At 44.6% G+C, this 14,225-nt stretch overlaps 1 protein-coding gene across 1 annotated transcript in view; it reads left to right on the top strand.

Annotated features, from left to right (window-relative positions):
* The first annotated feature begins 1,454 nt into the window (after positions 1-1,454).
* Positions 1,455-14,225, top strand: part of ERI3 (ERI1 exoribonuclease family member 3) — a 125,422-nt gene continuing 112,651 nt past the window's right edge. The window contains exons 1-2 of the mRNA XM_049774930.1: positions 1,455-1,817; positions 3,730-3,805. Of these exons, the coding sequence (XP_049630887.1) occupies positions 1,680-1,817; positions 3,730-3,805 (214 nt within the window). The 5' untranslated portion in view covers positions 1,455-1,679. The remainder of the gene's footprint in view (positions 1,818-3,729; positions 3,806-14,225) is intronic.

The raw sequence follows: 14,225 nt of genomic DNA on the forward strand, positions 1-14,225 counted from the left end.
TTTTAGTTATCTATTAACTGTCTGTTCTTTCTCCTTGGTATTAAAGCTCCTTGAGGATAGGGATTTTGTATTTTTTTTTCATCATTGAATTTTAGCAACAAAAACAGTGCCTGACATTTAGCAGGGCTACTATAAAAATATGTTCACTCATCGATCAATTGGAATTAATGTTCAGATGACAGCTGGAAGGGAAAGACCCAATTCCAGCTCCAAGAATTGGAGGATAAACGGATATGTCTACAGTCTACTGACCTTGGGTTAAGTGACATGTCGCTGCTGTTTATTCCCTCATTTGTCCACCACCATTTAATGCATACCTGCTTTATACCTGGAAAAATGCTAGCTTTTATTAACAGAGAATTAACAATAGGGAAATAATTCCTATGTATATCCTAAAGGGGCTTGTTTGCATCTGGCGGGTGGGTGCAGGGGTTGACAACAAAGAAACAGGTAATCACTTAAAAATATTAAATTCTGGAGGTGCAAATAGAAATCATGGAAGCCATTATGTGAGGTTCAGGAGGGTATTCCCAGTTCAGGTGTGAATCTATAAAGTTAAGTTTCATTCTTATGGAAACCAGAGGGCCTTCAAATGACGTCTTTTTTCTTAAGTGAAAATACGCAGATGGCAGACATAGCGCGAGTAATGGAAGCTGGGCCCAAGAGATGGCTCCTGGTTGATTGGTGGGCTGTCAAAGCCATCTCTTGTTTGGCTAATACTGAGCTTCCAAGCTGACAACCTGGTGGTACACATGACTTCTCAAAGAGTCACAGTTCTCTCCAGACGACAGAGACAGACTGTGAAGCTCCCAAACAGCTGAGAACTGGGTCCTTTCACCCTGCAGATCCCCTGGAACAGGCAGGAACAAGTTAGCTCTCTCTTCCTTAGGGAGGTCCTCAATATAAATAAATAAATAAATAAATAAATAAATAAAAGATAAGCTGTTTTCTTCTTCTAAGTCCCCACTCTCAAACAGCCCCATATCAGAGAGCAAAATGATAACAGTGACTTGATGAATGAAGGAATCATGAAAAGTGTCATCATAAATACAATGTCACCATCTGAACTTAGACTCACTCACCTTATCAGAGCGTGGGAAAACCGAAATAGGGGGACCCGGGCAGCTTTAAAAGGCTTTAGGAAATCTACCTATTTCAACATCTTTATTTCACAGCTGAGAAACGAGCCCCACCCCACCCCCCAACCCGCCCTTCAAGCTCTTCTGCGTATGTACCCTCTCCGAACTACAACTCCCATAAGGCTAGTCGGCGGTGGCCGCCATCTTGACAGCCCTCAAGGCGCATGTCGCCCAGAGAGCAAGCTTGGGGGAAGCCGAAGCCCCGCCTTCTCGCCGCCTATTGGCTGGAGGAGTCTGCGGCGAGCTCAGCGGTTGGCTGCCGCGCCCGCCCATCCGCTGCGTCACCCAGGGTCAGAGTGCGCGGAGGTGAGTCGGTGTGTTGTGGACTCGTGGTGCTGGCTGCTGCTGTTGAGGCGGCCGGGAACGGGGCGGTGGGGAGCAGGCGGAGGTGGCCTGCCTTCTACCTGACCGGCGCCACAGTCGGCGTGGGCCGCGCACGCCGCCATAAGCTGCCCTGGGTGCCGGCAGAGGCCGAGGGAGACGTCGGGGCCTGTACCTGGAGGGGGCCTGCCGCACTGGCCCCGAGGAGGGGGCGTTGCCATGGCGACAGCCTCTCCCGCAGCTGACGGGGGGCGGGGGCGGCCCTGGGAAGGAGGGCTGATCTCCTGGCCCCCGGCCCCTCCCCTCTCGCTCCCCCCCTGGACTTGGATGGGCCCGAGTTGGGGGCAACATCCTGGGGTGGGTGATGCGGTGATTTCCCCCCCTTGGGCCCCCTCCCCATTGGGCATTGGTTAATAATGCATGCGGGGGGTGAAGGTCGCGGGGTTTGTGCTGCCGAGAGTAGCTGGCCCATGTTCTCTCTCTCCCCTTGGATGCATGATTTGCTGGCGGAGTGGGAGCGGGGGATGGATGGCCCTGCAAGGCCGACTGAGAAGATGGAGGGTGCTGACCTGGGATTACTAGGGAAAAAGAGAGAGGTTTGATGAGAGGGGCTAGCTGCTTTCCTAGCTCCCCATCACACTCACGCGTACACACACACACACACACACACACACACACACACACACACACACACACACACACACACACACACTACCTCTCTGTGTGTCTGTAGCTATGATGGTAGTAACGATGGAGGGAGTGGGTAGTTTTCTTCTGCTTTTCTTACTAGTGGTCTGCAACAGGTGTTTTCTTAAAGCAACCAGCATGCTACTCGCCTTGGGGCTTGACTGTGTCTGGTGTAAAGTGTAAATGGTCTTTGTTGACTTAGAAGAATGCTTTAAATGTGGCCTCCTTTGAATTCTGACTTTAGGGTGAGATTTTACAACCTGACCTTGTATCTCTGTTAGAGGTCTCAACTCACTAGGAGGTCCTTATCAGATGTTTGATCAATCTCAATTGAGGGGCAAAAAGAACCCCCCCCCCCCAAACCCTGAATCCCTCATGGCAGAGACTATAATCTATTTGAACTGTACTAGATTGTGATTGGCTGAATGATTTTTTGATTGTAGAGTTTCTACCAGAAATTGGCTTCATCAAATTCTGCTTTATTCTGACTTTATCATATATAGCATGCCTTGTTTTAGTGGGTTCGTGCTTGGAGCTAAGTATATTATACCTGAATCCCCTACCATTTAAACACCAATTTATAAACGGGGACTTGGAGTGTGACTCCACTAATATGTACGTGTGTGTGATCTTGGTTAGAAACCCACTTGGCTGCCTTTCATATGACAGGTGGGAGACTGGGGGAAGGGAGCTGCCTAGAAGTGATTGATAAGGTTTCCTTTATGGATTCTGTGGTGCTTCACTGGAGCTCAGAGCACTTTGGCAACTTAAGCACTCCAAATTAAAAGCTCATTAACAATTCCTGCCCAAAGATCCTGTAAATAATCTGCTACCTAGGTTTTAGAGCTTGACTCAGAGCTTCCCTTCCAACTTGAAATTTCTAAATAAAAGTACTTTTGTTTCCTTTCATTTTGAAAAGTGTTTTCATTGTGTTTGGTGTACATTGTGAGTGGTGTTTAATCAGAGGATCTGAGTGGAACGAAATTTTACATGTTCACAGTGGTAGGTTAAAATAGATGCTTCCAACCCAGATGATTAGTAACTTAAAGGGGACCTCTATAAGTTTTAATCCTTTGGAACATCAGAATAAGGTGATAAAATGATAGTGTCCATTGGTGATCTGATTTGGAGTTTAATTTGCCTTGATTTTCTTAGAACTTGAGTAGACCTAGAAGTCTGTTATTTCTGTCTGGCCCCAGTTGGTGAGTTTTGAAGACTGCTAGCCTTAACCTTTCTTGACTATGGACTTGGAGTTATCCAGAGAGCTACTGTTTGGCAGTCTTTCTCAGTCCAAGTTCAGATGTTGTAAATGTTTGGTGTTTATAGGAGATAATCCTTCTTCAGAAGAGTTTGTTATCAGAGAAAATGAAACTATTATTCGAGAAACAACACAGTTCTAGTAGCTTCTGAAAGTTCTGTAGGGGCCTGGTCCTCCCACACAGCTGTTATTTCTAAGTCCTTTGAAATTAGGAGTTTGAAGTGTCTGAGGATGTTCCTTAAATGGTTTCAAACAGCAGCCCTCTGGGGATTCTGTCCTTTATGCTGAAATAGACTTGTTGCAGAGATGTGTATTTATCCACAGCATTGGGGCTTTCCAGCTCTCACAGAACCTACAACATCCCCAGCTGCCAGTCTCGGCATCTTCGAAGTCAGGAGAGGTGAGAATCCTGTTGCGGGGTCAAGTATGTCTTGGATTCTTCCTTATGAGTATTTGGGCTTATGGCGGTAGGGCTTGTGGGCGGTGGTGCTATTTTATTTTTCAGTTAAGGTACCATATGCTCCAAGACATCTAAAACTTAAACACTCTATAAAGTGGTGAAAGTTGGATAATGCAAATGGTTAATTTTTGCTTCTCAGATTCCCAGTTCCTTTATGAACATCACATTAGCACCTACCTATAAAACAGAATGATTGAGCAAAGCCAGAAAAGTTATTTATGCTTAGAAAAACACATCTTAAGGCTATAGAAGGGAATATATTCTTTAGCTTTTGGGTATGCATTTGGCCAGGGCTTTTAGAATCTTGATTTAGTTTGGGTTATTGGATCCCCTTTGGTTAGATGATAATCGCAGACTCTCTGCATTTAATGAAGATTAGGGATCAGGTAAAAAAGTGGGTCTGGTGATTGATTTTCAGGATCTTAGAGACTATTCAGTAACAAAAGACAGAGAGCAAGACAGATGGACACACACACACACACACACACACACAGATTAAATATTGTGAAAGTCCTCGTAAGGGAAGCCAACTCTGGGAGTACTCAAGAAAGTCCCCAGGCCAGGCTGGTATGCCTAGGAAGGCTCCACAGGAGCCTCATCAAGGATTTGACAAAGACGAGGAACTAAACAAAGGTCAGAGCATTTTTGAGTTTGAGAACTGAAGTTCACTTTGATCCAAAGAGCATCTTGAGTGCAGGGGTCAGGAGAATATGGTGGGAATCAAAGCAGGAAAGGTTAACAGAAACCTTAATAAATTCTTAGTATTTGTTATAATAGCTTGGAAAACTTTTCTGTAAAAGACCAGATAGTATTTTTCTAGGCTTTATGAGTCTTTTCAACTAGACTTAACTCTGCTATTCCAACATAAAGCTGCCACAGACAATACAAATATGAATGAGTATGGATTTTACAGAAACAAGCAGCAAGTTAGATTTGATTCAGGAACCACAGTTTGCCAACTCCTGGATTACATTATCAAAGAGCAGTAAGCAACTACTAAGAAGAGTCTAAGAAGTGTATTGACATTAGATTTGTGTTCTGGAATATTTCCTCTGATTTCAGTGTTAGGAATGAATTGGAGGGGACAATGCTAGGGATAGAGACTTTGGCTGTGGCAATTATATGTGTAGTATTTTATATTTCCTCCTTGGAGCAGGATTTTGACACTTAAAAACTAAGTCTGACAATCCTTGAATCTGTGTATATTGATTCTCTTTACTATTTTTTGTTAGCAACAGCAGCTCCTATTTCATAGGCTAGAAAATTGTAGGAAGAGAAGGTTGATGTTAGAATGAATGAAAATTTTTGCAGTGTTATTTTCTTTGAAGGTCCTGTTGAAAATAGGAAACAGGAAAAATAAATAGGGAAAAGGGGACTGGAGCAATAGAATAGCATATAGGACATTTGCCTTGCACACTGCTGACCCAGTTTTGATCCCGGGCATCCCATCATACTTTATTGTCAAGCACCACCAGGAACGACCCCTGAGTACAGTCAAGAATAAATCTTGAGCATGGCTGGGTATGGCCCCAAAACAACAATAAAAGGAAATAGGGACCAGAATGGTAGTACAACAGGGCATTTGCCTTGTATGTGGCTGACCCAATTTTGATCTCCAGCATCCCATATGGTTCCCCCCCAACCCAGTTTGCCAGGAGTAATTCAGAGTGCAGAGCCAGAAGTAAACCCTGAGCATGCTGGATATGCTCCTAAAACAAAAAACACCCCTCCCTGCAAAAGAAGGGGAATAGGGGCCAGGCATGTGGCTTAGCAGTGAAGTGCATGCATTGTATGTGTGAGACTTACATTATAATCTAAGCACCACAATAAAGAGAAAGAAAGGGTCTAAATGGAGCCTGCTAAGGATATGGCTCTTAGAGCTCATTGCATAATGTCAATTGCTTTGAACTTCTTGAGCTAACACACAGGAGGACCCATTTCCCTATGCTTTCCAGGGAATTGTCCTCATTCTGTGTATGTCCTATTTAATTCCTTCTTTAGCGAACTGATGACCTCTTCCTGCTTTGAGGAAGAAGTCTTTTTGTTAAGCACTATGACATATGATTACATGTGTATGATGGTAAATTCCAGAGGACCAAATAGTTGTTGAGTGTTCAGTGAATTGCCTTCTCCTCATACAAGCCCCAGAGCACTAGCTTTGCTGGAGGGAAGCCTATAGATTTCTGCTAAACTTCACATGACCTCACTGAGTTTGCTTTCCTATCTATACGGTGGAGGTGGTACTCCATTGTATTCTGAGACTTAAAAGGGTTGGTTGAAGGATTTAATAGGACACTAAAGTATGTAAAGCTCTTGGCACATGTGATAACTTTTGTTACTAGTAGTATTTTACAAAAATTTTAAAAAGCTGCCAGCAATTGCATGAATTGGCTTTTAACTTTGTATGCTTTGGGTTCCTCATAATTGTCTTTGTGGCCATAGGATAGAAACACAGCCCCTGGTGGGGGCAGCCCACAGACTGGAAGAAATTACAACAAAACAAAGGCACCGCCCTTCCTAGTGGAACATTTTCGGACAGCAGGAGGTCCATTCAGAATCTCTGAACTTTTTTTCAGGATGACCCCTGCACCTTGAGTGAATTGCATTGAGCTGCTACCTGAAAGAAATTTGCCACAGTGCTGTCAGCCAATGCTCCCTGTGGCTCAGGGTCATTGATTAGAGGCCTCTGTTGTACAGTGCCTCCCAGAGGGCTTTTCAGTGCTGTGCACCACAGCACTCTTAGAGGTGGGTGTACTGGTTGACCTCACCCTCTCTGCCAGCCTGGTGAGGAGACCCCATTGGGTGAAGTGTGCTGCCAGGCCATGCTGTTAGGTGGTCAGAGGAGCGCAAATAAGCTTGTAGTTGCAGCTGTGCTCATTCAGTTATTGCTGCGATTTCTCTTCTCAGAGTGAGAAGTGTGCCATCAGGGCCTGCCTTGCTCACATCTGCTCGGCTTGATTTGGGTCCCACTGTATCCGCACGGTTCTGTTGGGCTTTAATTGATGGCTTCTAGCACCAGTTTTGTGGAGAAGCTGATTCCCTTTGGGTCATTGTTTTTAGCCCATCCTCCTTTGGGGACATTCTTGGGGGAGCCTTGGGTTACAAGAGATTGCTTTGATATGTTCAAAATTGTGCCTTGTGCCCCACAGCTACAGGTAAAATCAAAAGGCGGATAATTTATGGGAGTGTCAGAGCTGGCCGCTGGCACTTCAGGAGGCCATTAGTATGCCTGTTCAGACCCTCTATGTCCTTGCAATTGATTCCTCTTTGCATGAGCTTGATTTGGGAAGCTGTAGATCTGTGGGTAGTGATTGGATGTGACAGTCCAAACACCGGTCCCTAAATTAATCCTTTTAATAGTATTCTGACACCAAGGCAATTCTCTTCTCCCTCTCTCCATTGGGTACAATGGAATGGGGTTGTTGGCTAGGAAGGAATGGGGAAAAGAGGATGAAAGGGAGAAAGAGTGAGTGAGGGGGTGAGAAGGGTGGGGGCAGGGAGAGAGAGAAGCTTTTCTTAGCTTACTGTTTCAGCCACCTATACCAGAGTAAGTAGTTGACACTTTGAATTTGGACATATTATTTCATTCTACAATTACTTACTTTGTGCCTGCCTTATGTTGAGTGTGCTAGGAATGCAGAAATGAATAAAATGTGCTCCTTTAAGAATCTATGTCAGGGGACTGGAACTATAGCACAGCAGTAGGGTGTTTGCCTTGCACATGGCCAACCCAGAACGGACCCCAGTTCGATTCCAGGCATCCCCTGTGGTTCTCTGACCTTGCTAGGAGCGATTTCTGAGCGCAGAGCCAGAAATAACCCCTGAGCACCACTGGGTGTGACCCCCCCAAACCCAAAATAAATAAATCATCTATGCCAAGCTCAGTGTTTCTTACTATTTATTTATAATTTTTGGGCCATACCCATGGCATTTAAGAGTTGCTCCTGGCTCTGCACTCAGAAATCGCTCCTTGCAGGCTTGGGGGACCATATGGGATGCAAGGATTGAACCCGGGTCAGCCATGTGCAAGGCCTACCTGCTGTACTATTGTTCCTGCTCCAGTGTTTCTTAATATTTAAACATGCACCATTTAGATTCTAAAGCAATCATATGCCTTTTCTTAATGCTTTCTGAAAATTTAAATGTATTAAAGGGTATGACCTGTAAAAACATTCCAAAAATTTATGCCAGATACCCATTTTGTTGTTGTTTTAAAACAATATCCAGGACCCGGAGAGATAGCACAGCAGTGTTTGCCTTGCAAGCAGCTGATCCAGGACCAAAGGTGGTTGGTTCGAATCCCGGTGTCTCATATGGTCCCCCGTGCCTGCCAGGAGCTCTTTTTCTTTCCTTCCTTCCTCCCTCCCTCCCTCCCTCCCTCCCTCCTGCTTGAAAGGCAAACGCCTTACCTCCATGCTATCTTTCCGGCCAGGAGCTATTTCTGAGCAATACAGCCTCCCTCCCTCCCTCCCTCCCTCCCTCCCTCCCTCCCTCCCTCCCTCCTTCTGCTTGAAAGGCAAACGCCTTACCTCCATGCTATCTTTCCGGCCAGGAGCTATTTCTGAGCAATACAGCCAGGAGTAACCCCTGAGCAACGCCGGGTGTGACCCAAAAACCAAAAAAAACCCAAAAAACAAAAAACAATATCCAGAAGGTACTCATCAGGGCTTATTCCTGGCTTTGCACTCAGGGATCCTCCTGTTAGGCTGAGGGATCATTGGAGTTCAGGGGATTGAACCTGGGCCAACTGCATGCAAGACAAACAACTTACCCCCTACTATCTCTGCAGCCTACCAGATAAGCTTTTTTGTGTGTACACACACACACACACACACACACACACACACACAAGCTTTTTTGTGTGTATACACACACACCCCATAAGCTTTTTTGTACATACACACACACATACACACCATATCCTGTAAATTATTGGTAGCAGGAGAAACAACTAATATATGTGTGTTATAATGTTTTATATAAACTAGATGTGTGCATATATGGAGATAAAAATTATGAAACAGGAATTAGCTATACTACTGAGTCTCACTGAAGCAAAACAGCTTCGTGATGGAGTATCTGAGAAAGCTACTCTAAAGGAAAGATTTGAGCTGGATCTTGAAGGTTTGTTGAAATGGAAGTACATCACAAAACAGGCAGTAACACTTTCCAAGAAACTGACTTGAAAAGGAAAAGTCCCTTGGGGGGCCCTACCTATGAGCTAACTGACAGCCCCATCTTGTCATCCCTGTCCTGTTCTGCCCTGGTTGTGGCTTCAGCCCGAGGGCCTGCACACCTGTGCTCTGCAGAGGTCTTCCAGCAGATCCTTTGGCTTCTTTATATTGGCAGTTGTTTTAATCCAAGGCATGTTTTTACCTTTTCTCCTTTTTGTACCCAAGGCTACAATTTGCTTTTTACATTAAAGTACAAAACAACGCATTATGAGTACAGATTTAGATGATTTGGACAGTCGTTGCTTATGATTGAGTTATATTTAAAGTCATACCCCAACTCAGAGGCTGCAGCCTATATGACTAGCAACGTGGTCCTGTGGCTGCTGAGGGGCTAGGAGGAAGAGCACAGTTCCCCAGAAGAGCTGGATGTCCCTACCATAGTGTCTGCACAGAGAAGTGAAATTCTGTTTCTACAGTGTTTGGTTAAATGAGATGGAGAGCTGAAGCAATAGCACAGCAGATAGGGCATTTGCCTTGCATGTGGCTGACCTGGGTTTGATCCCCGGCATCCCATATGGTACTTTGAGTCTGCCAGGAGTGATTTCTGAGTGCAGAGCCCAGAGTAACCCCTGAGTACTGCTGGGTGTGGCCCCAAAAATCAAGATAAATAATGGAATAAATAAATGAGATGGAGTATGTAAATAGAATATGACTTCACTGTTTTTCAGAAATGGTATTTCCTTTCCCTTATATCATTCTTTTTATTGAGCACTTACATTTGTGCTAAACACTTCTGATTACTTTGGTTGCATTGGATCCCAAAGAATCAAGGTATTATTTGTTACCAGGAATATGTGGTAGAGTCAGGATTTGAACCTGAGTCTGTCTAGCAGCTAGACTAGAGGAGTCCTTGTTTCTATATGTATTGCATCTTGGAAGCAGGTATGTAAGAAGTTTTGGGTACCTCTCCTTTGGGTCATATGCTGTTAGCAAGTTTGGGGGTGCTTATGGGATGGGAGTGTCATGCTGTGCCCTCCCTCTTCTCTTCTTATCTCTAATGTAGTAGGATCAAGCCTCTGCCCTTTCTGGGTGCCATGGGCTCACCACTGACTTGCAGAGCCTTGCAAAATGATGTTTCCTATCTTGGGCCTCTTAAAGGAACCTACTCCAAACTCCCAGGTATGGCAGATGGGTTAGCTAACAGCAGGCAAATCACAAACAGCTATTTCTTTTTACATGCTGCCTTGAGCTGCTCAGGCAGGCTAATTGAAGGGGAGAGGGAGCCTCCTGTGGCCTGTGATGTTGCCACCAGAATTTGGTACTCCTAAGGTCTGTAGTGACTCAGCTTTTCGTTGATTTGTAATTAGCAGCTGCTTCAGATGTTGGATGAGCTGCAGTAGCCCTGCCTTGCAGCAGAGAAGCAGAAGCCGAAGGCCAAAGACAGGACAGCTTGGAGAGGAGGTTATTTGTTGAGGGGTGGAGCCAGCTTGGTGCTCCTGTTCTCCTCGCCTTAGTGCCATCAGAGAGTTTGGTAGATGTCTGGGACATGCCAAGCTTTGTTTTTTCCTCAGTCTCCAAGTCTGAGCCCTCTGGCCTCTGTTCTCCATTTGGAGAAGGTGAGGGCACAAGCATTGGGTCTTGCTCCTTGTGTAGGGCCTGATGCCCTTAGGAACCAAAGGTTCAATTCTTACTTGCTGTGTGCACCATGAGTCCCCATTTTCTCTTTCTAGGGCATATTTCCCCAGCTGGTTGCCCTGTGGCTGTTCTCGAGTTTCCTTTCACCTGTGGTTTTCACAGCCCGTGCTCTGGCAGTAAAGATGCATTCATTAGAGTGAAGATAATGACTTTTGAAGGCATGCGGTTTATTTATAATCTTCCCAGACTATTTTTAGCTGGCTGAGACAGAGCCTGTGACCGTGTGAGTTCCGGGCAGGTAATCCTGGGCTCACTCCCTGGGGGTGCGTCTGTGACTCACTTCCCTGTGCACCTGCCCTCCTGCAGTCAGGGACTTACCCTGCAACTGGGAACTGGGGCGCTTTGTCAGCTGTACTCAAAATGCCTCTGGGCGCCTTAAAAGTTCTCTGGCGGGCTGGAGAGGTAGCATGGAGGTAAGGCGTTTGCCTTTCATGCAGAAGGTCATCGGTTCGAATCCCAGCGTCCCATATGGTTCCCCATGCCTGCCAGGAGCAATTTCTGAGATTGGAGCCAGGAGTAACCCGTGAGTACTGCCGGGTGTGACCCAAAAACCACAAAAAAAAAAAAGAAGTTCTCTGGCATGTTTCCCCTTTGTGCCAGTTTGGCTTTTTACGGTGAGGATTAGCTAGGAATGATACAAACTTAGGTGTGTATGTGTTAGGGAGATGGGGTCAGAGTTAGATCTCTGGCCTCACAATAGAGACCTCTTCTTTCCCATCTTTGACTCCCTGACTCTGTGTATGTGCCTATGACAGCTAGATCCCTCCCTTTGGCCTGCCTTCCCTCCTTCCAGTAATGGAAGCCTATAAAATGTCTATTTACCCAAGACACCAGAATGACTCCTCTGTGGTTCCACTAATCTGGTGATTTGGTGCTTCTCGGGTCTCTCAGGTAAATACAGATTGAGGCTTTTTATAAAGGCATATTATTTCTCTCATTAAATGTGTGTTTTGGCACATGTGTTATTTACCTGGCCGACAGTAATGGCTGCAGAGGCGCCATCGGTATCTGTTGTGTAAATACTGTGCACAGAGACCAGCCTCCAGGGGCTGTGGTACAGGCCTGTTTTTCCCAAATTGGGCTTCCCACAGCACCGTAGCAGTCCTGCTTACCCTTTCCCATCCCAGAGCCAGGGGGGCTTCTAGCATTTTGAAGAGAGAATCATTTATATTCTTCCTTGCCTTAGGTTACTTGCTGCCTTTATTCACTAGGACAAGGAATGGGGTGTCTAAGAGTAAATGTGTATAAATCATGTCTCTTATATCAGTGTCCAGAAGTACACAGAACTACGAACTGTTTCTCTTGACTTTTCCCCTCAAGAAGATTCCTAGTTGGTGATATGTTATATATTTACTTTCTGGAAACTAGAGTCTACAGTGGAAAGATATTTATTGGAAGGGGAGACCTCAAGCCACCAGCAGCTCCAAAGGCAGGTGGGGAGTTGCAGGGAGGCAAATACCCTTTTGCCCTGCTTTTGCCAGAGTAATGAGTGGGGGCCTCTCATCATGGAGGGCTGACTTCAAGGGCTGACTCCTTCCCAACTTCTCGCCAAAGGAAAATAGCCTCCACATGTATGGTCTGTTCTGTTTCTTGGTTAAAAACGTTGATGTGGATTAATAAAACGTTTTTTGTTTGTTTGTTTGTTTTTGGGTCACTCTGGTGGTGCTCAGGGATTACTCCTGGCCCTGCACTCAGAAATCACTCCTGGCAGGCTAGGGGGACCATATGGGATGCTGGGAATCGAGCCGGGGTCCATCCTGTGTTAGCCTCTTGCAAGACAAATGTCCTACCGCTGTGATATTGCTCTGGTCCCACATTTTTTTTTTCTTTAAGCTTTGACCATAATTACATAAAAGTTGGAAGTAATTCAGTACAGTGTTTTTCCTGGCCATCTTAGAGTTGTCTGCCTGGGGCTCAGGGAGAATGCTCAAGGAGTGAAACATAGGCCCCACAGATAAGAAACCAACTGGATGGCCGCAGAGCACTGCTTAAAAGGCACTCTATCCCTGAAAAAAATTATGAAAGTTGCCAACCTAATTTATCACTCTCAGTAATTTTTTTTTTTTGTCTTATATGCAAGGGTATTTTTCTGCCTAATCACATGTTACCTCATCTAATCCTCAAATCCCATTCAAATGTGCCAGTTGTCCCAATAATGCTTTTTGTAGCAAAATAATCTGGTTTGGAATGCTCCATTGGATTAGTTATCAAGTCTTTAGTCTCCAGAAAGGGAGGGGCCCACATTACAGGCTGGCTACTGTGCAGGTGTTACTGCATTAAGGCTTATTTGATGTTTTCTCATGATTAGATGTAAGTTTTCCATCTTCTACAAGGACATCACAGAAGTTATGCTTAGTTCTTCCCATTGCTTGCTATATGTTGCCTGATTTTAAGCATATTATCCATGATATGTATTTTGATTATTTTATTAATGTGATGTGCAGGGTCAGAGGGATAGTACAAGGAGCATTCATTTTGCTTGTAGCCAGCTCAATTGCATCCCTGCACTGATCATGGATCTCTAGACCACTGCCAGGGGGTCACTCTTGAGTGACCAGGAATAGTTTTAATGTATTGGATGAGGAAAGGAAAAGGAAATGATCACCTCAGGTTGATCCTCAGGTGATCATCTCAGGTTGTGACCCAAATTACCCCAAACCAAAAAAAAAAAAAATGTGTTTTCTTTTGTTTGTTTTGGGGCCACACCCAGCTGTGCTCAGGTTCAGGGATCACTTCTGGTGGGCTCAGGGGACTATATGGGCTGAACTCAGGTCAGCCTCTTGGCTACCCCACCTCCCAAAATGTTATATATGTCAGATGTCTTGTGATTTCTTGTTATGATTAAGCATTCTGTGGGGGCTAGCCTGGAAGCTAGGTAAATGTCTCTTATCAGCTTAATATTTATTTATTCCTTTATGGACTCATCACTTTCCTTTTCTTATCCAATGCATTACAACCTGCTAGCATCATACTTCATAGTGGGAGCTGACTCAAACTGCCTTCTACATACTTTTTTTTTAATTCTCCACCAATGTACTTTTTAGATTTACCACTTATATTCTGAACATTTTCTTTGCTTCTTATTGTAAGAAGATGTTCCAGGCTCTACTCCATTTGCCATATACCCGGAATCCAATGTTTCTCCAAAAGCACAGACTTATTAGTGGAGAGTATTATTTAGAAGAAATTCAAATGGCACATGTGCCCCTTTGCTGTTAAAGTATTGCTGTAATATTGGCCCTTCAGTAGACATAACTGGAAAAATATATATTGCATGTGTATACTACTTGTGTATAAATATTAGTTCTTGCAGTTGCATTTTCATATATTATATATGCCAGAAAACATGAATTCATATTGTTACCTTCAGTTCCAATTTTATACCACAGTTTTTCCCCCTTTCCATTTTCAGTTCCACTCATTGTGAGAAGCTTATTTCTCATTATGCTTATTATATGACCTTCTTTGACCAGACTCATCACTGACCTTTA

This window comes from Suncus etruscus, chromosome 6, assembly GCF_024139225.1.
Source record: "Suncus etruscus isolate mSunEtr1 chromosome 6, mSunEtr1.pri.cur, whole genome shotgun sequence".
NCBI lineage: Eukaryota > Metazoa > Chordata > Mammalia > Eulipotyphla > Soricidae > Suncus > Suncus etruscus.